Below are 27063 nucleotides of genomic sequence, written 5' to 3' on the forward strand. Positions count from 1 at the left end.
GGGAGGGGTAGAGCCAGGCGTGGAGCGGAGCGGCGGCCTCTTCAGCACGGCGACCGGACTGTAGGGTTCGCGCGTTAGTCCCTCCCGGACCGACGGAACTAGTGGGCAGGAGGCGAGATCGGGCGGAAACAAGGTGCCCCGTCGGCCAATCGCCGGGCGCGGCGAGAGCAAGCTATCGGGCCGGCCAATCGGTGAGTGCGCGCGGAGCAGGGTGCCTTATCAGGGCCGAGAAGGGGCGGGACGAGCAGCCCCGGCGCTCCGGCCCGAGAGTAGTGATGGATACGGCGCCGGAGTGCTCAGCGCCCGCGGCTGGTGCGGGCGGTGTCCTGGGCGAGCGGGAGCAGGCGGGTTCCGGGGTGCTCACAGCGTCGCGAGCTGGAGGCGGAGCGGGTGCCCGCGCAGCCAATCGGCGGCGGGGGGTGGGCCCGGGCGCGCCGGAGGACTGAGCGGCGAGCGGACGGCGGACCGGTGACGGTCGCTGGGCAGCGAGCGGCGGCGATGGCGACCGTGGTGGCAGCGACGGCGGCGGAGCGAGCGGTGCTGGTGAGGCGCGCGGGCGGGGTGGGGCGGGGGGCGGCGGGCCCGGGCGGCTGACTGCGGGCCTGTCCCCGCAGGAGGAGGAGTTTCGCTGGCTATTGCAGGACGAGGTGCACGCCGTGCTGAGGCAGCTGCAGGACATCCTCAAGGTAACGCGCCTTGAGGGCCTGTGCGGGCGCCCACCCTCCCTGCCCTCCCCCAGCACGGCTCCTTCCCCGGCCTCCCGCGGCTGCCGCCCGAGCGCCGACTGTGTACGCAACGCGCGGTGTTCAGACCAGGCCCTGCCCTCAGAGGACTTAAGAGTCTAGCGGGGGGGCAGTAGCAGATAATTACTCAATTCCACAAGCAGCCCTGTGAGCGCGGCGGGCCTGGATTGAACCCGGGGGTTGGGGAAGGCCTCCTTTGAAATTGACATTTAACCTCAGATCTGAAGGACCCAGCATTTTGACCTCAGCCAAGTACTCGATCTCTCTGGGCCTCCCCTTTGCAAAAAGAAGATGCTAGTACCGGCCTCAGGGCTGTTGTGATTAAAAAAAAAAGCCAATAGAATCACCAAAAAATGTCCAGGCAGTGCCTGGTAAAGCCAAAATTGCAGGTTGCCATGACTACTCTCTCCCCTGACTTTGGTCCCCACTTCCAAACCTTACCCAAGCCGGGAGGGTATCTCTTGGTTCTCTCTCCCGGGTTGGGCACACAGTAAGCTCCCAGGGAGTGTGGAAGGAGCAGGTAACGGCTCAGGTAGGACCTGAAACTCAGGCTGTGGGGGAGGGGCCCTGGGAGTGGGGCTTCTGGACACATGGCTAGGCTGGAGTGGGTGAACTCTACCCCTCTCCCGTCTGCCCCGCAGGAGGCCTCTCTCCGCTTCAGTCTGCCGGGCTCAGGCACCGAGGGGCCCACAAAGCAGGAGAACTTCATCCTGGGCAGCTGTGGGTGAGCCTGGGCTGGGTTCGGGGGGTGGGCTTTTGGGGAGGGGGGACACTGGGGATACCCTCTAGGACAGGTGGCACGGCCCTGCCCTGCAGACTGATTTCAACTCCAACGTCCAGAGGGTATGCAGTGGGACAGGCTGGACCATCCAGTGACAGCCAGGGACAGCCTGTTGGGAGGATGGGGTGGTGGGAGGGGCAGCTGCAGGCGCTGCTCTGACTCCCATGTGTTGTAGCACAGACCAGGTGAAGGGCGTGCTGACTCTGCAAGGGGATGCACTGAGCCAGGCGGTGAGTCTCCCGGCCCCTCTCCCCTTCCCGTGCTGCCACAGGACCCAGTGGGGAAGAGCGTGGGGGCCTCCTGCTTATCCCAGCTCTGCCGCCAGCCAGCTGTGTGACTCTGGGCAGGATCCTTGACCTCTCTGGGCCTCAATTTCCTTGTTTGTAAAATGACATCCTCCCTAACCCGCTCATGAGATTGGTGTGTGGCTTCAGTGACAGGTGCAGGAAGGGGGGTGGAATGCTTTGCACACAGCGCTACCTGGCCCTACCTGGATTCTGGGCCCCAGGAAACATGGGCATTGGCAGGATTAGTCTGGCCCCAGATCAAAGTGCAATCAGCCAACATCTGAGCTCCAGCTGCACTTGTCCCTGTGGCAGGTGCCAAGGCCTGGGGGAAGGTCCCTCTCCTCGGGTGGGCGTTCTGTCCCTTTGCATGTACACATGTTTCCTGTTTGCCCACAACTACAAGCCTCCTCCCAGACGAAGATGCCTTCCCCTTTCTTGGCTCTTTTCCCTTTCACTTCTCTGTGGTTCCTCTTGGGCCTGTTTCCTAACCTCCCTGTTCACTCCCCAAATGGCTAGGGTGTTGAGAGGCCCTCTGCCCCATGGAGTGGCTGTGGCCTGAGCCACCGTACACATCCCGTTTCTGCCCCCGGCTTAAGGGCTCAGAGTGGCCAAAAGCGGGAGGGCATCCTTCTGCCCAGCTTATCCCGCTCTTGCCCCTCAGGACGTGAACCTGAAGATGCCCAGGAACAACCAACTGCTGCACTTTGCCTTCAGGGAGGACAAGCAGTGGAAGCTGCAGCAGGTAACCGGGCCCTTCCCCAGCCAGGACTCAGGGGCACAAGGGCAGGCAGGGGCAGTCCCTTGCAGTGCTGGGGCCTCCTGGGTTGGCCACTGTGGGGACCTGCAGCCGCAGCAGGCTTGGGAAGGTGTTTCCTAGCAGCACAGCTGTGGTGGGCAGTGCCTGGTCTCCTAGCCTGTCCTGTGTGTAGGCCCCCAGCCCAGTGGGAGCTACAGGGATGCCATGAACAAGTCACTCCCTGCCCAGAGCTTCCAGGGGCTTCCCTTGGCTCTTGGAGACCCAAGTCCATGCTTCCTAACAGCACCTATGTGATTGGGCCTGGCTTTTGCCCCCTCCCTCTCTCCTCTCACTGGCCACCAGCTGTTTCCACCTCAGGGCCTTTGCTCGGGCTTGTCCCTCTGCCTGGAGTCCACTCCCTCAGCTTTTCTCATCACACGAGCGTCAGCTCAAGAGTCGCTTCCCTGGAGCCTCCCCCTCACCGCCCTCATCACCCTGTTTGTTTCCTTGTGCAAGTTGCACAGTCTGTTACCTTGTGCCTTTACTCTATTACCCTCTGTCCTCCTTTGGAAAGTGAGCCACATGAGGCCAGGGACCAAGCCTGACTCACAGCACCCAGCCAGGGCCTGGCCTGCAGGCGGCACCCACCCTGCCCCTCCTAGGAGGATAGGCCCTCAGGGTGGGGGCCCGTAGGCTGGGGCCCCCAGGCACCGTGGCTGCTGTGAAGCTGGCTCCTCTCCCTGCCGAGGCCCAGCCCACTAACCGCTCATTGGGTGCTGTTTTTAGATCCAGGACGCCAGGAACCACGTGAGCCAAGCCATTTACCTCCTTGCCAACCGGGACGAGAGCTACCAGTTCAGGACAGGAGCAGAGGTCCTCAAGGTGAGCTGCCCGCAGGGATGGGAGAGCCAGGTTCCCTGACCTCTGACTGGGCCCCTGGAGAGCTCTGCCCCCACATACTCAGGTGTAGCCGATGGTTGACCCTTCACCTTTCACCTCTCAGTGTATACATGTCCATCCAGCCACAGTTGAAAGGCTCACAGCCCAGGCTCCAGAAACAGACCTGGGCTCTGATCCCAGGGCCCCCACTGTGAGCTGTGCAACCTCAAGTCACTTACTTAGCCACTCTGTGTCTCAGTAGCCTCACCTGTAAAAGGGGGACAAGCTGTAGTGACTGCCAATCGTGATGATGCAGGTAAAGTGTGGCCTCTAGTAAGCACTCGGTGAACAGTAGCTACAGGTTTTAGTACCAGCAACAGAAAAACTTTTGTAATTAACAAAATGAATTCATGTGGTGTGGAGGGACAAGATGAGCTCAGATGCCCTGAGTTCATGCTTTAGCTCTGCCCCTGACTTGCTGTGTGTCCTCAGGTGGTTCACCTATCCTCTCTGGACCTCATGAAAATTTGAAACCAGATGGACTAAGGTCTCTCTCAGAACTGTGACTGCCCTCTGGGGTGTAATGTGCAGCCCCCATGCCTCCACCCAGTAATTCTGCCTTTCCCTGGAGCCAGGTGACCCCAGCGCCATGGCAACAGCTGGATGAATAGCTGGAAGCAGTGGAAACTGGGGCTCTGAGTTAGAGCCAAAGCTTTGCTCCTTGGCAAAGGGAAGGGATAAGTGCAGATGGTTCCACCGTTCCCTAGCTGTGTGACCTTAACTCTTTGGAGCCTCAGTTTCCTCACCTGTGAAAATGGGGCTGGTGTCCACCGTAAGGCCTCAACTTAGCCATCCCAGTTCTTCGTTGAGGAAGCCCTCCCTGGCTCCTTTCACCCAAGCTGAATTAGGGTCCCTTCTTCTAAGCTCCTTCATTGCCTGTACCCTCATCCACAACGCCCTCGTGCCTCTGGGACTAACTTCTGGGATCTTCCATTCCCCATTGGACCAATACCCAGGATCCCATGCAGTAGATAACCTTCTGTCCTGCCCCCGACCCCCAGCTGGAGCCCAATTACCTGCATCTTTAACAAGCCCCTTGCTGCAGGGGTTCGGGCCCTGAGACTGTGACCCCCAGGGAAGGAGCTAGGAGCTACCATAACTTTGTTGCTACTGACACGGGGATGGGGAGGGGGAGGGGATCAGGACCAGGCCCCGCTGCCCTCACAGCAGCTATGACCAGCCCCCTTCCCCCAGCTGATGGATGCCGTGATGCTGCAGCTGACCAGAGCCCGAAACCGGCTCACCACTCCAGCCACCCTCACTCTGCCTGAGATCGCTGCCAGCGGCCTCACGGTCAGTGGTGCCTCAGGCCGGCCCCTGCTCCAGGAGAGGTGGTCCCAACAGGGGGGCCCAGCTTGCACCCAGGAGGGACACAGGGGTGCCAGGAGGTCCTGCAAGCCCCAAGTTGTCGACAGAGTCCTGTGTGCAGTTTTCTGGGATGGGGTCCTTGGCTTCCATTCTGCATCCCCCAGATATGTGCCCCCCTGATCTGGATCAGTGGGTCCCAAGCCCAGTGGTGCAGGAAGCTATCTGAGTTAACTGAGAAGACACTGGAAGCCCTAGTCCATGGGATGGGGACTGGGAGTCCCCCGGGGTGGTTGGAGGGGCGGGCGGGGGATGTGCCTGCTCAGCCCTCATCCCCCTTGCCTGCCCGGCCCCCCTCCCCACAGCGGATGTTCGCCCCCGCCCTGCCTTCCGACCTGCTGGTCAATGTCTACATCAGCCTTAACAAGCTCTGCCTCACCGTGTACCAGCTGCATGCCCTGCAGCCCAATTCCACCAAGGTGAGCACCCCACCCACCCCACCCCTGCCCGCCCCAGGCCCCAGGCCTGACCCAGTCTGATGTTCTTCTGCCTAGAACTTCCGCACAGCCGGAGGTGCCGTGCTTCACAGCCCCGGGGCCATGTTGTAAGTACGATGCCTAAGAGGGGTCCCTGGAGCGCCCTCGCCCGTCTGCACCTCAGGGGATAGGGTCCTGGCCGGCTGAACTGCCCTCAGGAACCCTCCCATCTCCCCGCAGCGAGTGGGGTGCACAGCGTCTAGAGGTGAGCCACGTGCACAAGGTGGAGTGTGTGATCCCGTGGCTGAACGATGCCCTCGTCTTCTTCACCGTCTCCCTGCAGCTCTGCCAGCAGCTCAAGGATAAGGTGGGGACATGGGGTGTCAGGGCCGGGCTGGGCCTCACGCAGATTAGGCCAGCCAAACAGCAGGTTGTTTAGCCCCTTCTTTTTTTGGGCGGCACACCTCTAAAGCACCCCCTAATCTTAAGATCTGTTGTACCTTCTGTATACCCCAAATAGGTGGGCCATGGTGTTGCTTGGCAACAGTATCCTCTTCCTGACACATGGCCCTTGGATGACTTTCAAATCTTACCTGGGTCACAGAGGGTGCAGCAGGGACCAGATCCTCTAGCACCACCACTCACCATGTCCCCCCATCTCCCTCCTTCCCCAGATCTCCGTGTTCTCCAGCTACTGGAGCTACAGGCCTTTCTGAACAGAGCGCCCAAGAGCCTGTCTCCATGGGAATGGCCCCTGCCCAGGGAATCCCTGTTCCCCCTCCACACACACACACACACACACACGCGCACGCACGCACGCACACGCACCCACGCACACAAAGTGCCGGCCAGAGCTTGGCACTGCGAGCTATTTATTTCCCTCTTCACCCTGCCCTGCCTGTCACATCTGCACAGATGGGACTGAACACTGGACCCACAGGGAGGAAGGGACACTGGCATGCATTTTGTTTTGAATGGGGGAGGTCAGGAAGGCGGAGCTTCGAGGTAGCCTATAGTCCAAGCCCTGCCCTCCCCTCAAGGCAGGAACCTTTGGACTCAGGCTGGGGCCAGGCCCAGGGCTCTCCTTCCTCCCCTCTTCGCAGCCTTCGAGCTCCTCCTGGATGGCAAGGGACGGCCACACACCCCCTCCCACTGGAGCCTGAGGAGTGGGTGGTGGTCCTAAGCTCTGAGTTGGGAGGGAAGGAGGACAGAAGCTGCCCACCATGAGCTGTAGTGCCCTTGACTGTTCGCTCGGCAACTCTGGCGGGGCCTTCAAGAAATAAAGACCATCCGACTTTGCCTGGAGCCCTTCTGTCTGTCTGTCTGAGTAGGGACCTGGCCAGGGGTCCCTGATAGTCAGGAGCTGGGCCGAGTACCCAGTGACTGAACCCCTGGCCTCCGAGGGGCCAAATGGGATGGTGAATGGGCAGCGGCTGGGTGGCTGCAGCACGTCACCCGAGGTCTTCTGGTGACAGTCATGCCATCTGAAGGCTGTGAGGGACACGGGGCATCTGGATGAAGCAGTGGGGGCCTACACTGCCCAACCTGACGGGAGGCTCGGAATACACTTCAGACTCAGGCTTTGGCTGAACAAGGCATTGTTATTGCTGCCCAGCAGGACAAAGGCAGGGGAGCAAGGACTCTCCGCATTAAGGCTCCAGGGCAAGGTTATCAAATCCCCCGGCGTGTTTCTGCAAAAGAGGCAGAGAGGGGCTGGTGGCTTCACTCCTCGGCCCCCGGCCCGCCCCACCGCCACCTTCTCAGCCTGGCCCTGGTGCTCGGGGCTCACCTTCCGGGACCTGGAGGAGCGGCTTTGGCAGCAGCCACAGCAGCAGCAATGGATGCAGACGACCAGCAGCAGGAGCGCCACAGCGCCTGCGGGCAGGATGGGCATCCAGTTACGGCCCTCGGCCTGGGAGGCTGCCGGGGCCAGAAGCCAAGCCACACTCACCGAGGAAGACGAGGATGATGATGAAGGCACCGGTGTCCCACTCGGACTGGAACAACTGGTGGCTCCACAGTTTCCCCAGCACTTGCTGGGCTGTGGCGCTCAGCTCCTGCTCCACATCCTCCGTTAACAAGGCCATCTCAGCTGGATGGTCCTGGGTACCACCTGCTCCAGCCCCCCAGAGGGCCACCTCAGAACCCTGGGCTCCTCTGGGGCTGCCGCATCCCTGCCCCCCTGCAGTCCAGCCCTGGCCCTGCCCTCCCACACCACCCCTCTTGGCCCCAGCCCCTACCCCAGCCTCTCTTCCACTTCTCTCCTGGCCCTGGCCTGAGCAAGCCCCTCCCCGCCCACTCCCCCCAGCAGCCCCACCCCTGGGCCCCCACCTGCCTTGGAAATCTCCCAGCCAAGCAGGTACTAGGTCCTGGGAATACAGACTATTTCCTGCTTCCGGGTCCATACCACCTGAGGCCTTGGCAACCAACCCCGCCCCCCACCAGTCCCCCAGGGCCCATGGGGGCAATGACGGAGCTCAGGTGAGGGTGGGGCCAGTGCCCCGCCGGTGTACTTTCTGCCTCCCAACCTCAACAGGTGCGGCGCGGAAGGAGGAGGCCACAGGCCTCTTGGCCTCTTCATTCCAGGGATTTTTCACTTTTTCTCAATAGACCAGACAGCCAACCTGGAACACAGCACTCAGCCGCTGTTGCCTTCATGAATGAAGAAAAGACAGAAGAAAAATGGTGGCAGGTTGGAAGGAGGGAGGGAGGGAGGTGAAAAAGAAGAAAGGAGGGGAGGGGAGGGAGAAGATGTTTCTGTTCCACTGCCCTTGCCTGGGCAGCGACTGTGTGCCTGGCAGCGCAGCAGCAGCCTTTGGGGTCCTTCTCTATTCTAATCCTCACGGTGACCCTTGTAAGAAGATGGTTATGGTCGCTCAAATGAACTCTCTCCCCAGAACTTGGAGCCCGGGGCCCCTGACACAGCACCTGGAGCTGCCTCGCCTCCCCGCTTCCCCCCAGAGCAGGGGCCAGGCCTGCTAGGCCCTGGGGACCGGCTGTAAATCAGGTGGACACACCTTCTTGTCCTTGTGGGGCTTACGGTCTTGCTGGGAAAACATGTTGGCTAATGTTAGGCTCTGTGCCTGACTCTATACAGGCACACTTTTCTTTACTGTACTTCACAGATGTTGCCTTTTTGATAAATTTAAGGTTTGTGGAACCCTGAGTTGAACAAGTCTATCGGTACCATTTTCCAGTAGCATTTGGAAACTTTTTCATTTTTATTATATCTGTTACGGCAGTCTGTGAGGGGTGATCTTTGATGTTATTATTGGAATTATTTTGGCATTTTTTAGCAAAGTATTTTTTAGTCAAGGTACGTACGTTGTCTTTTTTAGACATAATGCTATTGCCCACTTAATAGACTACAATATAGTGTAAACAACATTTACATGCACTGGGAAAGCCGTGTGACTTGCTTTTTTGCAATATTTGCTTTATTGTGGTGGTCTGGAACTGGACCCACAATATCCCTGAAGGATGCGTGTACCTAATGTATTCCTCATGGCAATCCTAAAGTGGGTATTATTGCTATTCCCATTTTACAGATGTGAAAACTGAGGCCTTGAGAAGTTCAGCAAGTAGCTCAGGTCACACATGTATTCATTTCCTGTTCTTGCTATAACATACTACCACAAACTTAGTGGCTTAAAACAATGCAAGTTTATTATCTTACAGTTCTGGAGGTCAGAGTCTAAAATGAATGGGCAGGGCTGTGTTCCTCCTGAAAGTCCTAGGGGAGAATCAATTTCTCGGCTTTTTTTTTTTCTTTTAATTTATTTAATTTATTTATTTTTGGCTGCATTGGGTTTTCGCTGCTGCGCGCAGGCTTTCTCCAGTTGCAGCAAGCGGGGGCTACTCTTCGTTGCAGTATGTGGGCTTCTCATTGTGGTGGCTTCTCTTGTTGCGGAGCACGGGCTCTAGGCGCGCTGGCTTCAGTAGTTGTGGCACTTGGGCTCAGCAGTCGTGGCTTGCGGGCTCTAGAGCGCGGCCTCAGTAGTTGTGGCGCACGGGCTTAGTTGCTCCACAGTACGTGGGATCTTCCCGGACCAGGGATCAAACCCGTGTCCCCTGCATTGGCAGGCGGATTCTTTTTTTTTTTAACATGTTTATTGGAGTATAATTGCTTTACATTGTTGTGCTAGTCTCTGCTGTACAACAAAGTGAATCAGCCACACGCATACTTATATCCCCATATCCCCTCCCTCTTACGTCTCCCTCCCACCCTCCCTATCCCACCCCTCTAGGTGGTCACAAAGCACCAAGCTGATCTCCCTGTGCTATGCGGCTGCTTCCCACTAGCTATCTGTTTTACCTTTGGTAGTGTATATATGTCAGTGCTACTCTCTCACTTTGTCCCAGCTTACCCTTCCCCCTCCGCATGTCCTTAAGTCTACTCTCTATGTCTGTGTCTTTACTCCTGTCCTGCCCCTAGGTTCTTCAGAACCTTTTTTTTTTTTAGATTCCATATATATGTGTTAGCATATGGTATTTGTTTTTCTCCTTCTGACTTACTTCACTCTGTATGACAGATTCTACGTCCGTCCATCTCACTACAAATAACTCAATTTCGTTTCTTTTTATGGCTGAGTAATATTCCATCGTATATATGTGGCAGGCAGATTCTTAACCACTGCACCACCAGGGAAGTCCCAGTTCCTCCAGCTTGTAGAGGCCACCCACCCACATTCCTTCGTTCATGCCCCACCCCCATCACTTCCACTTCTGCTTCCATCCTCACACCTTCTCTGGCTCTGCTCTTCCTGCCTCCCTCTTATAAGGACCCCTGTGATTACACTGGTCCACAGGATAATCTCCCCATCAGAATCCTTAATCACATCTGCAAAGTTCCTTTTGCCACATAAGGTAACATATTCACAGGTTCCCAGGGATTCGGATGGGAACTCTTTGGGCACCATGATTCTTCCAGCCACACCTAGTGAGCAGAGAAGTCAGAACTGGAACCCAGGTGTCAGATCCCAGAGCCGTTGACCACCATGTAGTACAGTCTCCTGTGCTGGGATCCCCATCTTACTTTTTTTTTAGATTCCATATATATGTGTTAGCATATGGTATTTGTTTTTCTCCTTCTGACTTACTTCACTCTGTATGACAGATTCTACGTCCGTCCATCTCACTACAAATAACTCAATTTCGTTTCTTTTTATGGCTGAGTAATATTCCATCGTATATATGTGGCAGGCAGATTCTTAACCACTGCACCACCAGGGAAGTCCCAGTTCCTCCAGCTTGTAGAGGCCACCCACCCACATTCCTTCGTTCATGCCCCACCCCCATCACTTCCACTTCTGCTTCCATCCTCACACCTTCTCTGGCTCTGCTCTTCCTGCCTCCCTCTTATAAGGACCCCTGTGATTACACTGGTCCACAGGATAATCTCCCCATCAGAATCCTTAATCACATCTGCAAAGTTCCTTTTGCCACATAAGGTAACATATTCACAGGTTCCCAGGGATTCGGATGGGAACTCTTTGGGCACCATGATTCTTCCAGCCACACCTAGTGAGCAGAGAAGTCAGAACTGGAACCCAGGTGTCAGATCCCAGAGCCGTTGACCACCATGTAGTACAGTCTCCTGTGCTGGGATCCCCATCTTACACCCTCCATCCCCTCCATTCCTGTTCTGAGATCTCAGATTCCTGTTGCCCAGGGAGGGTAACTTTGAAATGACTGTTCTATTTCAAAAGGGGGTAGAGACACAGCCACTGGGGAAAACAGTCCCTTGAAAAGTTACGCATAGTGTTATCATAAGACCCAACGATTCCACTCCTAGATATATATACCCAAGAGATTAAATCATGTCCACACCGAAACTTGTACACAAATGTTCACAGCAGCAGTTTTCATAATAGCCAAAAAGTGGAAACACCCCCAAATATCCACAAACTGATGAATGAATAAACACATTATGGTCTCTCCTTCTGGTGGAATATTATTCAGCCATGAAAAGGAACAAAGCACTAACACATGCTACAAAGTGGATGAACCTTGAAAACATGATGCTGAGTGAAAGAAGGACAAAAGGCCACATAGTATGTGACTCAATTTATATGAAATGTCCAGAATAGTCAAATCCATAGAGACAGAAAGTAGTGTTTGCCAGGGGCAGGGGGATGGGGATAGGGTGCTTAGTGGTAATGGAATTTCCTTTAGGGGTGATGAACATGTCTTGGAACTAGGTAGCGGTGCTAGATTTGCAACATTGTGAACATATCAATACTAAATGCCACTGATCTGTTCACATTAAAATGGCTAGCAGTTAATATTATGTTCTGTGAATTTTACCTCAATTGAAAAAAAAGCGGGGAGGGGGGATGGTTTAACGACTGTGGCCCCTGCCCACCCCTTGGCCTGGCCGAGTGGGCAGGAGCCAGTCCTCTCCTCTCCCCACTGACCCTCAGTCTTCCTGTCCAGACACCCAGGTGCCTCATTTCTTGTTTATTCTCATTAAAGAAAATCTGTGATATTCCAAGTCATTAAAAGACAAAAAGCACCCATAGAGCCCCTCAGACCTAAGCAGACCAATGATGGGATAGAGGCCATGGCAGGATGCATTTCAGGCCGGTCAGACCTCGGACTCGGATCTTGCTCCCAGCCCTTAACACCCACCCGTGTGTGACCGGAGGCCCACCCCCTGACCCCTCTCTGCCTCAGTTTCCTCATCTGTAAAGTGGGTGTATGGAGAGTATCCCCCTCCTCAGGCTGCTGAGGATTGAATGGAATAATCGATGTAAACACTCCCTTGGTACAATGAATGCACTAAATAGCCGTGTTATTACTCTCACCCAACCCGTGGGTACGATTCCCTCCAGTCTTGATTCTTTGGATACATTGGGCTCACCTGCCATCCACACTCTGCTCTGATCACTTTACTCTTGGCTTTCCCCAGTCCACATGGCCAAGAGTGCCTTGAATGGTCCTGCTTTCTGCAGACCTGATCCTCCAGTCTGCAATCCCTGTGGGCATCTTCCCCCCAGGTTTCCAGACTCCTACATCACTCACACGTGACACCTCTCCTGGAGAAAGTGTTTTCTGGGCATAGAGGCTTATTTCCTTAGGAGACATTCCCAGAGACAGAATCTCCTCCCGTGCAAGGTGGTTCTCCGTGTCAGCAGCGCTGTTTGGTCATCCGCACAGAACGTTCTCATCTGCGTTGATGAGGAGGCCAGCCTTGCCATGTCCCTCAAGACCTGTGGCGTAGCTTGAGAGAGTTCTCCAGCAGGAATGGCACACGTTCAGGGCAGGCTCTGTCCAGGGCCCTGCCCAGCCCCACTCCTGGCCTCCAAGCCTGGAAAGTGAAGTTTACGCCTCTGTCTTCAGATGTGTAGAAAGTGGGGGAGCAGAAGGGCATGGGCAGGGAGGGACAGAGGCTGCTGGGGCTCAGGACAGTTGAGCTGAGCAGATCGGGCAGAGTTGCTGAGTCCTGGTGGGCAGAGTAGGGGCGGCAAACCACCACCTGCTTTTGTAAATAGTCTGAGACGCAGCCACTCCCATCCATCTACTTGTGGCTGCTCTCCCACTGCAACGGCAGAGCCGAAGAGTAGTGCAACAGAGATCTTATGATTGGCAAAACTTAAAATCTATACTATCTGGCCTTTTACAGAAAACATTTGCCAACATCTGAGACAGAGGGTTGCTTAGGGCTTGCAAACTCAGGTGCCAGGAAACAGGTGAGAACAAAATAGTGAGATGAACTTGGTATAGGAAGCATCTTATTGGGGATACATTAGGGAGGGGTGAGGACTATGGCAAACTGGAGAGCACGTAGCCCATCTAAAGAGGGCAGCTAGGGAGTTCCCGGGTGGTCCAGTGGTTAGGACTTGGCACTTTCACTGCCAGGGCCCGGGGTTCAATCCCTGGTCAGCAAACTAAGATCCTGCAAGCTGCATGACGTGGCCAAAAAATAAATTAAAAAAAAAGAAAAGAGGGCAGCTTGTGTCAGCTGTAGGCTGGACCCAGAGTTGCCCAGGCTTATAATCTCTGAGATACACCAGAAATCTAGAGGTTTGTGTGAACAAGAAAAGAGGCCGCAGAGGGTGAGCATGTGGACACAGATCCCAGCCCTGCCACTTCCTCACTGTGTGACCTTGAACCACTCACTGGACTCTCTCTGATCTGTAAACTGAGGGGTATTAACAGCACTTACTTCACCGGGCTCTGATGATTATTAACAAGTTAACATCCTAGGGCTCCTAAAACAGTGTTGTGCACAGACAAAACTCTGGCTATATTGGCAATTTAAAACACTACGATGACGACAATGGACGGACCAAAGAAAACACATGGGTGTTGTACTTTCTGGCCATGGGTCACAGGTTTGCTTCCCCAGCAGAGTGGTTAAGGGGCATGAACTTGGAAGCAGAGGGACTGGCTGCTGCCCAGAGCTGCCACTTACCAGCTAAGTGACCTTGGGCAAAGGTACTTCCCCGGGCAGGGGCAGGGGGTTCCTGTCTATAGAACTAGGCTGGGGTCATTGTGAGGGTTATAGGGCAGTGACCCGAAAGGGCCTGGTGGAGTAGCTTACCTGTCCCTGTTCTCAGCCCCCTGCTGCAGAGGAGCCCCCAGGTGGGGTCACAGGAAGGGGGTGGAGCTCAGGTTCTTCAGTTAACTGTCACCCTCTCCCCTCCCCCCTCAGCACATAACCAGGGTCTGCCAGGACAGTGCAGCCCCCCAAGGCTCCCACAGGGATCCAAGGCCACCAGGTGCCACATGAGGCTGCTTCTCTCCCTCTCTGTCCCCCGTGGGTGCAGCCCCTGAGGTTTGCCAGGCCAGCCACACTCTGCTGTGGGAGAGTCTGAGTGGGGAGAGACAGATCCCTGGGGCTGGTGCATATCAGAAAGCAGGTTCAGTCTCCCCTGAGAGGCAGCTCCCCCAGGCACCCCTCGACAAACCCCGTGGGCAGTGGGGACTTGGGGGGTGCATAGGTGAGGGGGCATGAAGTACGGGAGTGGCTGGGAGCAGGTCTCAGGAGTCAGGGTTCAGAAATGAGAACTCGGGTGGTCCCCCTCTGGAGCCCCAGCAACCCCCTTCTCCGCACCCCACCGGATGACGGGCATCGTTGTTCCTCAGCCCCATGGACCCCCTGAGGCAGTCCCCCTCCCCCAGCTCATCACGGGCCTCCAGCCCGAGGACCCTACCCTGCGAGATGCTTGGTTACGTGGGCATCGAGGCCGTGCTGGACCAACTGAAGATCAAGGCCATGAAGATGGGGTTTGAGTTCAACATCATGGTCGTTGGTGAGTGAAGGGCCTCGGGCTCACAGGAGGACAGACCAATGGACGCCACCCTGTGGGCCTGGACCTGTCGCCTCTCGGAGCCTCAGTCTCCCCATCTGTAAAGTGGGCCTGATAGTTGTACCTCACCAGAGTGTTGTAGGTGGAAATCTGGGAAACACTGAATTGTGAAAAGACAAAAATCACCGTGAAGCCCCAACCAAATGCAAACAAAGCAATAAAAGGGGAGGCCATGTGTGGCAGGAAGTAGGGAACACCGGACTCAGATCCTGGTCCCAGGCCTTAACAACCCCCAGTGTATGACCTGGGGCAGGGCCTCTGACCCCTCGCTGCCTCAGTTTCCCCATCTGGCTTAGCACAGTGCCTGGCATCTAGGAGGTTCCCCATGGGTCAGTTTTATCTGGAATTGCATTTTTATATATTCAAAATTAATGTTGTAGGTCAAAAACTACACTTCTCACAAAATAAACTGGATATAATGGAACATAAAATGTCAGAGTGTGTAGCACCAACTAAGGGCATTATTCTAAGGTGGGGGTACCCAACAGAAATGTCATAGGAGGGGACTTCCCTGGCCGTCCAGTGGTTAAGACTCTGCACTTCCACTTCTGGAGGCCCGAGTTCAATCCCTGGTCAGGGAACTAGGATCCTGCATGCCACGTAGCATGGCCAAAAAGAAAAAGAAAAGAAATGTCATAGGAGCCACATACATAATTTTAAATTCCCTAGTAGCTTCCTTTAGAAAAGTAAAGAGAAGGCTTCCCTGGTGGCGCAGTGGTTGAGAGTCTGCCTACCGATGCAGGGGACACAGGTTCGTGCCCCGGTCTGGGAGGATCCCACATGCCGTGGAGCGGATAGGCCCGTGAGCCATGGCCGCTGAGCCTGCGCATCCGGAGCCTGTGCTCCATAACGAGAGAGGCCACAACAGTGAGAGGCCCGCGTACTGCAAAAAAAAAAAAAAAAAAAAAAAAAAGTAAAGAGAAACAGGACAACTTACTTTTAATCGTCTTTTTTACTTAAACCAATACATTCCAAAAATACTATCATCTCGACATGTAATCCATATAAAACATTATTCATGAGATCATTTACGTTGTTTTTGTCATGACAAGTCTGCAAAATATGGTTTATTCTCTTACACCGACAGCACATCTCAGTTCAGATAGGCGTATGGCCGTACTGCCAGTGGCAATAGCCAGGTGTGGCTCCCATATTGGATAGCACAGCCCAAAGGACAATTTCAGTTCTTTTTTAATTTTTTAAATTTTATTTATTTGTTTATTTTTGGCTGCACTGGGTCCTCATTGCTGCGTGTGGGCTTTCTCTCTGGTTGCAGTGAGCAGGGGCTACTCTTCGTTGAGGTGCGCGGGCTTCTCATTGAGGTGGCTTCTCTTTGTTGTGGAGCATGGGCTCTAGGCACATGGGCTTCAGTAGTTGTGGCTCGCGGACTCTAGAGCACAGGCTCAGTAGTTGTGGCGCACTGGCTTAGTTGCTCTGTGGTGAGTGGGATCTTCCCAGACCAGGGCTCGAACCTGTGTTGCCTGCATTGGCAGGCAGATTCTTAACCACTGCACCACCAGGGATGTCCCAATTTCAGTTTTAGACACAAAAGTGTGTCCTGCCCTGTGATGCAGGATGTTTCCTACTGCAGGGCGTGGTCCACGGAGTTTGAGAAGCCTGCACAGCAGGGAGAATGGACCATCTACAAGCTCAGGCAGCATACGGGAATCTCACTAAAAGAAGCCAGACATGAAAGAGCACGTGCTGTGTGATTCCTCAAGTAGAGGGCGGGCAGCGCTGCTCCCTACCAATGAAGTCAGAAGAGTGGCTGTCCAAGGAGCTGTGTTAACAGTTACTGCGAGGAGGCAGGAGTGGTTTTGGGTGGAGCTATGTGTTCTATCTCTTTATCTGGTGCTGCATACATGGGTGGTTTAATTTGTAAAAATGCATTGACCTGCCCATCAACAGATGAATGGATAAACACAGTGTGGTCTATCCATCTGATGTAATATTATTTAGCTATGAAAAAGTATGAAGTTCTGGCACATGCAACAGTGTGGCTGACCCTTGAAAGCATTATGCTGAGTGGGAGCAGCCAGATACAAAAGGACAGTTATTGCAAGATTCCGTTTATATGAAATGTCCAGGGAATTCCCCAGAGGTCCAGTAGTTAGGACTCGGCACTTTCACTGCCTAGGGCCCGGGTTCCATCCCTGGTTGGGGAACTAAGATCCCATAAGCTGAGTGCCGCGGCCAAAAAGAAAAAAGAAATGTCCAGAATAGGCAAATCCATAGATAGAAAGCAGATTAGTGGTTGCCAGGGGTTGGGGGGAGGGGGAATGGGGAGTGAGTGCCTAATGGATATAGAGTTTCCTGCTGGGGTGATGAAAATGTTTTGGAGCTAGATAGGGGTAGTGGTTGCACAGCATTGTGCATGTACCCAATGCCACTGAATTGTACACTTTCAATGGTTAATGTTAATTTTTTATTATATGAATTTTGCCTCAATAAAAAATGGGGGAATGCATTGAGCTGGAGACTTATGATAATACATGCTTTTCTGTATTTGTTATACTTAGAAAACAGTTTACTTTCTAAAACAATTTATTTAAGAATTTCAGAAACATGCCTAACACATCCACAGTTGTTGCTGTCGTGTGATTACTCACAGGACAGAGTGGGCTGGGCAAGTCCACCATGGTGAACACACTCTTCAAGTCCAAGATGTGGAAGTCCACCATGCTGGGCCTGGGTGTGCCCACACCCCAGACGCTGCAGCTGCAGTCTGTGACCCACGGTGAGTGAGCACCCCCTCACCCCACCCCCACCCCACCCACCCAGGCCCACTCTCAGCCCCTCTGCTCTCCCCCTACAGTCATCGAGGAGAGCGGCGTGAAGCTTAAGTTGACCGTGACCGACACGCCAGGCTTTGGGGACCAGATCAACAATGACAAGTGGTGGGTCCTGGCGGGGAGGTGGGGAGGGCAGAACCCTGGCTGCCCCTGCCCCTACCCCTCCAGGCTCTGGGAAACATCCAGGCCTGGAGCCACCTGGCTGTGGCATCTTTGAGGCTCAGTTTATTCGTCTGTACAGTGGGTGTGTGCAACTCTCCCCCCAAGATCAAAGGGAGTCACGTATGTAAAGGTCTTAGCTTGCTGCCTGGAAGCACTCGATAGAGGCTATGGTATGGCAGGGGGATAGAAGCCCACACTCCAGAGTCAGGACCCCTGGGTTTGACCACTTCCCAGCTGTATAACCTGGGCCTGGCCACACAAGGTCTCTGAGCCTCCTCTTCCTTCTTTGTAACTTGGGGATGACGACATCCCCCTTGCAGAGTTGTTCTAGGCTCTCAAGGAGATGAAACACACACACACACACACACACACACACACTCAGGACTGGCTGCACAACTGTGGGACCCAGTGCAAAGAAAATGTGGGGCCCTTATTCAAAAATTACTAAGAACTGTAAGACCACACCCGCAGAGCATTCAGCCCTGCGTGGGCCCTTCTTGGTTCAGAGCCCTGGGTGCCAGCTGCATCCACACTCCCGTGAAGCCAGCCCTGCACACAGCACCTCACCGAGGACTTAGTATGTGCAAGCTCTGTTCTAGACACAGGGATACAGCAGTGAACAGAACTGATGAACATCTTTGTCTCCATGAAATGTATATTGTCATGGGTGTAGGGAGGCAAACAGTGAACAAAATTTTGTGGAGGGTGAACCTGAACTCTTTATCACCGACGACACAGGACACTTCTGGGAGTGAAAGGGGGATGGAGCTGTAGTTGGTGGGGGAGTGCAGTTTTAAGCAGAGTGATCAAGGCAGAGGGCGGCAGGTGCAAAAGCCTTGAAGTGGGGGTGGGGTGGGAGGGGAGGCAGAGCTCAGCAGTGGGATGGGGTAGGGACTTGTAGGGCAACATAAGGACTTTGGCTTTTCTTTGGCCACTGGAGGCTGAGCAGAAAAAGGATATTTCTGGCCGCTGTGTTGACAATAGCCCTGTGGGGGGAAGGGACCCTGGCAACAATTGGGCGAGAGTCCCTGGTGGTTTGAACCAGGCTGCAGCAATTTCTCTCCTTTAATGCTCACTCCTCCCCTACAAAGAAGGTGCTCTCTTACTGTCCCCATTTTACGGAAGAGGAAGCTAAGGAAGAGGAAGCAGGGGTCTCTCTGAAGATGCAGGGGTGTGGGGGGATGGTACTTGGGTGACCAAGGGCCTCAGGTTGTGTGGGACTGAAATTCCTGTGTCCCAGGCAAACAGGGCGATTAGTCATCCTAAGGGGAGAGCACCCAGAGGACCTAGGTTGAGGGGGCCTCCTGGCGAGGTTCTGAGGCTGAGCCATCTCCCACCCCAGCTGGGACCCTATCCTGGGCTACATCAATGAGCAGTACGAGCAGTACTTGCAGGAGGAGATCCTCATTACCCGGCAGCGACACATCCCCGACACCCGAGTGCACTGCTGCGTGTACTTCGTGCCGCCCACCGGGCACTGGTAAGGTGGCTGAGCCAGTGGGCAGAGGGCCACCTGCGTGGGGAGGAGAAGAGGAGGAGGAGGGACCCCCGGGGTGGGCTGTGGGCTGGCACCTGCTCATCATATGCTCACTGCCATCGCTGCCCCACCTGAGCAGCCTGCGGCCTCTGGACATTGAGTTCCTGCAGCGGCTCTGCCGGACTGTGAACGTGGTGCCTGTGATCGCCCGGGCCGACAGCCTGACCATTGAGGAGCGAGAGGCCTTCAGGCACAGGGTAATCTGGGCACCAGGGACAAGTCTGGGGTCAGTGGGGGTGTGGAGGGGGGGAGAGTGCACAGGTGGGCTGAGGTCACCTGTGTGTGGTCCCCAGATCCAGGAAAACCTGAAGACTCACGGCATAGAGGTGTATCCACAGAAGTGCCTCGATGAGGACGTCAATGATAAGGTCCTCAACAGCAAGATCCGGGTAGGAGGCCATGGGAGGTGGGGAGGCTGGTGGGACCGAGGCTGGGTGATGTGCTTCCCACTCATCCTTTCCATTTGAAGATTCGTCTCTCTCTGCAACTTGGGGAAAGTTCATATATTTCTAGCAGGTATGAATCTCCACTAATCCACAAACTCAGGGTGAGCAAGAGATAGTTCATATCAACAACCCCCAGAATGGGAGAAAATGTTTGCAAATGATATATCTGATAAGGGACTTGTATCCTGAATATATATAGAACTCTTACAAATCAACAATAAAAGACAAGTACCCCAAGTTTAAAATGGGCAAAGGATTTGAATAGACATTTCCCCGAAGAATTTATACAAATGGCCACTAAGCATATGAAAAATTGTTCAACATCATCAGTCATGAGGGAAATGCAAATCAAAACCACAATAAGATACCACCTCACACCCACTAGGGTAATTAGTATCAAAATGACACACAATGACAAGTGTTAGTTAGGATGTGGAGAAATTGGAACTTTCACACACTTCTTGTGGCAGTGTCAAATGGTGCAGCCATTTTGGAAAACAGTCTGGCAATTCTTCAAGGTTAAACACTAAGTTACTATATGACCCAACAATTCCACTCCCCAAAGAAATGAAAACCTATGTTGACATAAAAACTCATACACAAATGTTCATAGTAGAATTACTTGTAATAGCCAAAAAGTGGAAACATTCCAAATGTCCATTAACTTGCGAATGGATAAACAAATGTGGTCTGTCCATACAAGGGAATATTACTTAGCCATAAAAAGGAATAAAGTTCTGATAGATACTACCCTAACCCTAACCCAATGTGGATAAACCTTGAAAATGTGATGCTAAGTGAAAGGAGCCAGACACAAAAGGCCCAATATTATATGACTCCATTACATGAAATGTCCAGAATAGGCAAAGCTATAGAGATAGAAAATAGACTTGTGGTTGCCAGGGACTGGGAGGTTTAGGGGAAAATGGGGAGTGACTGCTAAAGGGTACGGGCTTTCATTTTGGGGTGATGAAAGTGCTCTGGAGTTAGATTTTGGTGATGGTTGCACAACTTGTGAGAATACTGAAAACTACTGAACTGTACCTCTAAAAGGGCAAATTTTGTGGTATGTAAATTATACTCAGTAAAGTTGAAGAAAGAAAGAGAGGAAGGAAGAAAGGAAGGAAAGGAGGGAGGGAGGGAAGGAGGAAGGGAGAAAGAAAGAAAGAAAGGGGGAGGGGAAGAAAGAAAGGAAATAGCTCACATCTTCATTTTCTCTGAATCAACTGAATTTCACCTCCAAGCCCCCATCTTCCTGTCCTTGTGGTACATTCAATGTCAGTCTGTCTGGATCCTGCAAAGCACCTGGGTGAGGCCTGGGATTCTTCATCCATAGACACCTGGCCTCCACTCCCTCCCCCAGGGACCTTGCTAACCTACACAGCACTTCAGCTTGAATTAGAAAAAGGCAGTAGCTTCCTTCACAGAAGGGAGCCTGCATGGGATTTCAGCCCTACACAGCCTCATGGTGGGTTACCTTTGTGCAGTACATCTGTACATGGAAGCCCTGCTTCTTGTCTGGCATCCAATTTCTCCACACATTCCCTCTTTCTGCTCCCCATTGGAGCAATGCACAGTATTTCTTGTGAAAGGTTCAAAGAGCCTTGACCTTCTGCTTTCTGTCCTGAGGCCAGCAAAGACAGCAGCCTGGTCACAGCTGGAACAGTGCTGGGGGAAATAAAGGAGAATGTATTCAAATTAACCTCTCAATAAATCATCCAGATATATAAGATCTATTGAGGGTCAGATATGGGCTGATGCATAATAAGTGTGCAAGAGACAGTTATTATTATTAGCATCAATTTATTCCCCATCACAACCTAATTCTTAGAAAAACAAACCTACATGCAGCACTTGCCTGTTTAATCTCCACTTCCTGCCACGAATAAGTAAACAACCAGAATTTACAACAGGGCTCAGCAAACTTTTTTTGTGAAGGGCCAGACTATGGTAAGTATTTTAGACTTTGTTGCAATTACTCAACTCTGCTGTAGTAGAATGAAAGCAACATAGACAAGAATAAATGAATGGTGGGGGCTGTATGCCAACGAACTTGCCTGCTTTGGCCCAGGAACCATAGGTTGCCAGCCCCTGGTTTACAAAATTCTCTCTTTCTTTTTTTTTTTCTTTTTAATTTTTTGGCCGCGCCCCGCGGCATGTGGGATCTTCCCCAACCAGGGATCGAACCCATGTCCCCTGTAGTGGAAGGGCGGCATCTTAACCACTGGACGGCCAGGGAAGTCCTCTCTCTCTCTTTTAAAATTTCTTTTATTGAAGTATAGTTGATTTACAATGTTGTGTTAGTTTCTGGTGTACAGCAAAGTGATTCAGTTTAATATATATATATAATGTATATGTATATATATATATTTATATATACATGTTTATAAATATATATATATGTTCCTTTTCATATTCTTTTCCATTATGGTTTATTACAGGATTTTGAATATAGCTCCCTGTGCTATACAGTAGGACCTTGTTTATTATCCAGTCTCTATATAGTAGTTTGTATCTGCTAATCCCAAACTTCCAGTCCATCCCTCCCCCACCCCACCCCCTTGGCAACCACAAATCTGTTCTCTATGTCTGTGAATCTGTTTCTGTTTTGTAGATAGGTTCATTTGTGTCATATTTTAGATTCCCACATATAAGTGATATCATATAGTATTTGTCTTTCTCTTTCATTTTTAAATAAATTTATTTATTTATTTTTGGCTGCATTGGGTCTCCATTGCTGTGCGCAGGCTTTCTCTATTTGCCGCGAGCTTGGGCTACTCTTGGTTGCAGTGCATGTGCTTCTCATTGCGGTGGCTTCTCTTGTTGGGGAGCACGGGCTCTAGGCACACAGGCTTCAGTAGTTGTGGCTAGCGGGCTAAGAGCACAGGCTCAGTAGTTGTGGCGCACAGGCTTAGTTGCTCTGTGGCATGTGGGTTCTTCTGGGACCAGGGCTTGAACCCATGTCCTCTGCATTGGCAGGTGGATTCTTAACCACTGTGCCACCAGGGAAGTCCCTGTCTTTCTCTTTCTGATTTACTTCAATTAGTATGATAATCTCTAGGTCTATCCATGTTGCTGCAAGTGGCATTATTTCATTCTTTTTTATGGCTGAGTAATATTCGTGTGTGTGTGTGTGTGTGTGTGTGTGTGTGTGTGTGTGTGTGTGTGTGTGTATGCCATATCTTCTTTATCCATTCAGCTGTCAATGGACATTTAGGTTACTTCCATGTCTTGGCTATCGTAAATAGTGCTGCTATGAACTAAGAAGTGCATGTATCTTTTCGAATTATGGTACAAAATTATCTCTTAACCCTCATGATGATGGTTGAAGGTGGTAAGAAATTGGGCATGAGCAGAATTATATCACTAATGTAGCTCTGAGTAACACTTGGTTTCCAAGACTTGTTCTGCTAACCCCTTCATTACGCTAAGCCCAAAATTATGCTTTCCAAACATTCACAGAGCCCTGCATCAGTATTGTCATGACTCCCATTTTACAGATGAGGAAACCGAGGCACTGATTAGACTTTGTGTCTTCTGACTTCAGATATCTGTGCTCCTTCTATCACTTTCTCTCCCCACAAAGGGCAGCATCCTGCCGGTTCCTATCTCAGTGTCTTCTCTCTCCACTTCCCGGGTGGGGCCAACCCTCTAATCTTGTCCCTTCCCTGCAGGAACGAATCCCCTTCGCTGTGGTCGGGGCTGACCGAGAGCACATTGTGAATGGGAGGTGTGTCCTGGGCCGGAAGACGAAGTGGGGCATCATTGAAGGTCAGTGCAGGGGCCCTGGCGAGGGCTCAGGGGAGAACATGTTGAAAGCCCTGTTGCCTTTGGCATCCTTACACCCACCACAGAGCCCGGCACAGGAAACAGACAGACCTAGGATCAAGTTCCTTTGTGCGGCTGGCTCGGAAGCCCCGGGCAAGTTCCCCGACCCCCTGGGCCTCAGGTTCCTCACAGTCAAATGGGTATCATTGTAACATCAACCTCATAGGGTGGTTGGAGGGGGCAGAGCCTCCACTTTGCATGATACCTGGCACCCAGGAGGCACCCTATTCATTCACTAGAATTGATTGTGGGCCTACTATGTGCCGGGCATGCTATGTGGAATTCCTGAAGGGATACAGTGAAAGCGGGACCAATAATGTCCCTGTGCCTACAGAGCTGACCAGACAAGGACAGGTGGGAAAAGCACAGTGAAGGAAATGTGGGATGGGAGGGGGTACCTGAGGGAGCAGAGGAAGGCCCTGCTGATTCAACAGTTGTTTATAGGAGCCACCTATACCAGGGGCTGGGACACAGCTGTGAATGAATGAATGAACAAACAAACGGGAGGTGGGCTAACACAGAGAGACATGTGGAGAAGGGCTGGCGGTGGCAGGGGGTGTGCAGCATACAGCAGGCACTTACTCGGTGCTGGCCGAGGGCAGGGCGTGGAACAGAGCCTGCGCTCAGGGGTTTGGTGCCGTATCTTGCAGTGGAGAACATGGCTCACTGTGAGTTCCCCCTCCTGAGAGACCTGCTCATCCGGTGAGCATGTGGGGAGCCCGGGGGGCTGCAGGGGCCCTGGAGGATGCCCTGGAAGTCCTGCTGACCTGTCGTCCATCTCCCAGCTCCCACCTCCAAGACCTGAAGGACATCACACACAACGTCCACTATGAGAACTACCGCATCTTCAGACTGAATGAAAGCCACGTGCTGCCCCGAGGGCCCGGCTGGGTGAACCTGGCCCCGGCCCCGGCCTCTGTCCCTGCCCCCGCTGGCCCCCAGGCCACCCCCGGACCCCCAAAGGTCTGCAGGTGGGCCAAGGACAACTCAGATGAGGAATTCTGAGCACCGGCACATCCCGGGCCCATGGGGCTCCCCGAGTCCTGGGCAGCCCCCTGACACACACCTGTGTACTAGAGCATGTATTAAAGGGTGGACATTGCTTTTTATGAAAAGCTGTGCTTTGAAAACAAAGGCGTTTTGTAAATGACTTCTTTGAGCTATCCTCAAATAAAAGTATTGTTCTTTTTAAAATAGTGTGAGACTCTCAGGCCCTCAGGAGTCTTGAAGACCTGGGAGGGCCTGCCTTGGACGACCAGCCCCTTCTGCCCCAGAACCAGAGTCAAGTTCCAAATCATGCTCTGCCGTCCGTATCAGGCTCTGCCCTCTGTCCCAAAGCCTCCCTCCTGCACGGGGCGTCCTAAACACTTAAAAACTCATTTTTGCCATCTTCCCCAAACTCTGTGCCCCTCACTCCTGCCTTCCCTTTTGCCCCACCCTGGCAGACCAGAATGGTGAGAAAACAACTCCAACTTTGGAGCCTGGCGAAGCTGATGTGAAAATCCCCGCCCTGCCGCTGACCTTGTGCGATGTGACCTTGGGCAAGTCACTTACTCCTGTGGGCCTCAGTTTCCTCGTTTATAAAACTGGGGTGATACTATCGCTCCCACAGTGTTGTTGTGTGGACAAAACGGAGTGATTCAGGGAATGTGCCTGCCACCCCTGGAGAAACAGCTCTCAGAGATGACAGGAACAGCAGAGACCACGGGTACAGGGCAGAGGCTGTGCCCACAGGGTGTGTGAGCACTTCCCAGGACTCTCTGGAACCCTCGAAAGGAAATGGACTTATGGAAGCCCACATGATACACCCAAGCTCCCCTAGGGCGCAAGCAGGCGGTGAGCATTCAGTAAGTGACCATGGGGAACAGCAGTGGTACCCTAGCTGCCAGCCTGCACGCTCCTGGTCACTGGGGCAATCTTTTTTTGGGGGGGTGGGTATTCCAAGGACAGTTGGTCCTGCTCTCCGCTGATGACTTGACCTCCGGTTCTGGAAGCTCTTGCCACGCCCACAGTGATGCTGCAGCCCATGCTTGGCACAAACTCAGTTGTGTACCCAGTAATGGCCGTGCACAGATTTCTTCTGCATTTCCTGACCTGTGTCAGCTGGGTGAGGGTGAAGGCCTCAGCTGACACATCTTGGGATTCCCCAGGCCCAGCAAGCACGGATTACAACTTGAGCTCTGCCGCTTTTTAACTGCAGGACTTTAGGACTTTAGACAAGTCACCTGACATCCCAGAATCCACTTCCTCCTTTGGAAAACAGGGACAGCATCGCCAACCTCCTACTTCAGCGTGTGTGAAGACAAGCCTGTTCACAGATGCCCAGGTCCCATAAGGAGCCATTTTACTGATTGTTTTGTTCCGTTTTGTAGGCACGGCGGGGGGCGGTGGTTTCTTTTATGTGGTACACTAATCAGGTTCATGTCATAATGATACAGTCATCGTATTAACAATAGTGGGCATTTTTTAAAATGGGGAATCACAAAATGAATTCCCATGTACCTGGTATAATAAAATAGTCCCCCGATTTCACGGACGAGAATGTTCATAGCAGCTTAATTCATGATAGCCTATAACCGGAAACTGCAAATGTTGGGTGGCAGGAGAGGAGATAAGCTATGGTAGAGTCACACAATGGACCGCTCCTGGGCAATAAAAATGAACCTACTACTGATAAACACAACAGCATGGGTGAGTTTCACAGACCTAATGGAGAGTGAAAGAAGCCAGCCAGCAAAGAGAATGCACCCTGTGCATGCCCTTTTACAGAGTTCAAGAGCAGGAAAAATCAATTGAAGGTGATGGAAATCAGATTTGTGCTTTTCAGCAAGGGCTGAGAGTGCCGACTGGGGAGGGGCATGAGGGAGCCTTCAAAGAATTGAAAATGACCTATATTTTGATCTGGGTGAGGTTACACAGGTGTACAGCTTTGTAAGATTCTTTGAGCCATACCCTTCAGATTTGTGCACGTTACCGTAGCCATGTTGTACTGCACGTATAAAAATCTTAGATGGTGAAGAGAAATTTTAAAAAATTAAAATAGGAACAGTATACAACCAATAATGCCTGCTTAAAAATCAGTACTGCAGTTATTTTAAATTATTTATGAGAATATTTGCTAGGTTTCAATATTTCAAGAATGCAGATTCCCAATAATGGCTATTTTGTTGTTGTTGTTGCTTCTGCTGTTAAAAAAGCACATTAGGGGCTTCCCTGGTGGCGCAGTGCTGAAGAATCCGCCTGCCAGTGCAGGGGACATGGGTTCCAGCCCTGGTCCGGGAAGATCCCACATGCCGCGGAGCAACTAAGCCCGTGCGCCACAACTACTGAACCCATGTGCCACAGCTACCGAAGCCCGTGTGCCTAGAGCCCGTGCTCCACAGCAAGAGAAGCCACCACAATGAGAAGCCCGTGCACCTCAACAAAGAGTAGCCCCTAGTCGTCACAACTAGAGAAAGCCCGCACGCAGCAACGAAGACCTGATGCAGCCAAAAATAAATAAATAAATAGGGGGAAAAAAAGCACATTAAGGGACTTCACTGGTAGTCCAGTGGTTAAGACTCTGTGCTCCCAATTCAGGGGGCCCAGGTTCAATCCCTGGTCAGGGAACTAGATCCCGCATGCTGCAATGAAGATCTTGCACGCGGCAACAAAGATCCCGTGTGCCGCAACTAAGACCCAGCGCACACAAATAAATAAATAAATATTAAAAAACAA

At 52.7% G+C, this 27063-nt stretch overlaps 3 protein-coding genes across 4 annotated transcripts; 2 read left to right on the forward strand and 1 right to left on the reverse strand.

Moving 5' to 3' along the window:
- Positions 1-425: 425 nt before the first annotated feature.
- On the forward strand, positions 426-6048 carry ROGDI (rogdi atypical leucine zipper). The gene is made up of 11 exons (XM_024123334.3): positions 426-543; positions 615-686; positions 1385-1467; positions 1700-1754; positions 2473-2553; positions 3334-3429; positions 4681-4779; positions 5157-5270; positions 5346-5395; positions 5508-5634; positions 5942-6048. The coding sequence occupies exons 1-11, from the start codon at positions 499-501 to the stop codon at positions 5981-5983; spliced, it is 864 nt and encodes a 287-aa protein (XP_023979102.1). The 5' UTR covers positions 426-498; the 3' UTR covers positions 5984-6048.
- Positions 5520-24500, forward strand: SEPTIN12 (septin 12). 2 transcript variants are annotated; one of them, XM_024123563.3, is made up of 11 exons: positions 5520-5634; positions 7878-7959; positions 14358-14524; positions 17193-17318; positions 17397-17478; positions 18878-19015; positions 19152-19269; positions 19366-19461; positions 23193-23289; positions 23997-24048; positions 24132-24500. In XM_024123563.3, the coding sequence occupies exons 2-11, from the start codon at positions 7928-7930 to the stop codon at positions 24349-24351; spliced, it is 1128 nt and encodes a 375-aa protein (XP_023979331.2). In that variant the 5' UTR covers positions 5520-5634; positions 7878-7927; the 3' UTR covers positions 24352-24500. The 2 variants fall into 2 exon arrangements, with proteins under 2 accessions (XP_023979331.2, XP_054939011.1); XM_055083036.1 differs by lacking the exons at positions 5520-5634; positions 7878-7959 and having other exon boundaries at positions 10335-14524; positions 19152-19461.
- SMIM22 (small integral membrane protein 22) lies at positions 6188-7871 on the reverse strand. Its single transcript, XM_007126538.4, has one exon. The coding sequence runs from the start codon at positions 7670-7672 to the stop codon at positions 7166-7168; it is 507 nt and encodes a 168-aa protein (XP_007126600.3). The 5' UTR covers positions 7673-7871; the 3' UTR covers positions 6188-7165.
- Positions 24501-27063: the final 2563 nt, after the last annotated feature.

Source organism: Physeter macrocephalus, unplaced genomic scaffold, assembly GCF_002837175.3.
Source record: "Physeter macrocephalus isolate SW-GA unplaced genomic scaffold, ASM283717v5 random_495, whole genome shotgun sequence".
In the NCBI taxonomy this organism is placed as follows: domain Eukaryota; kingdom Metazoa; phylum Chordata; class Mammalia; order Artiodactyla; family Physeteridae; genus Physeter; species Physeter macrocephalus.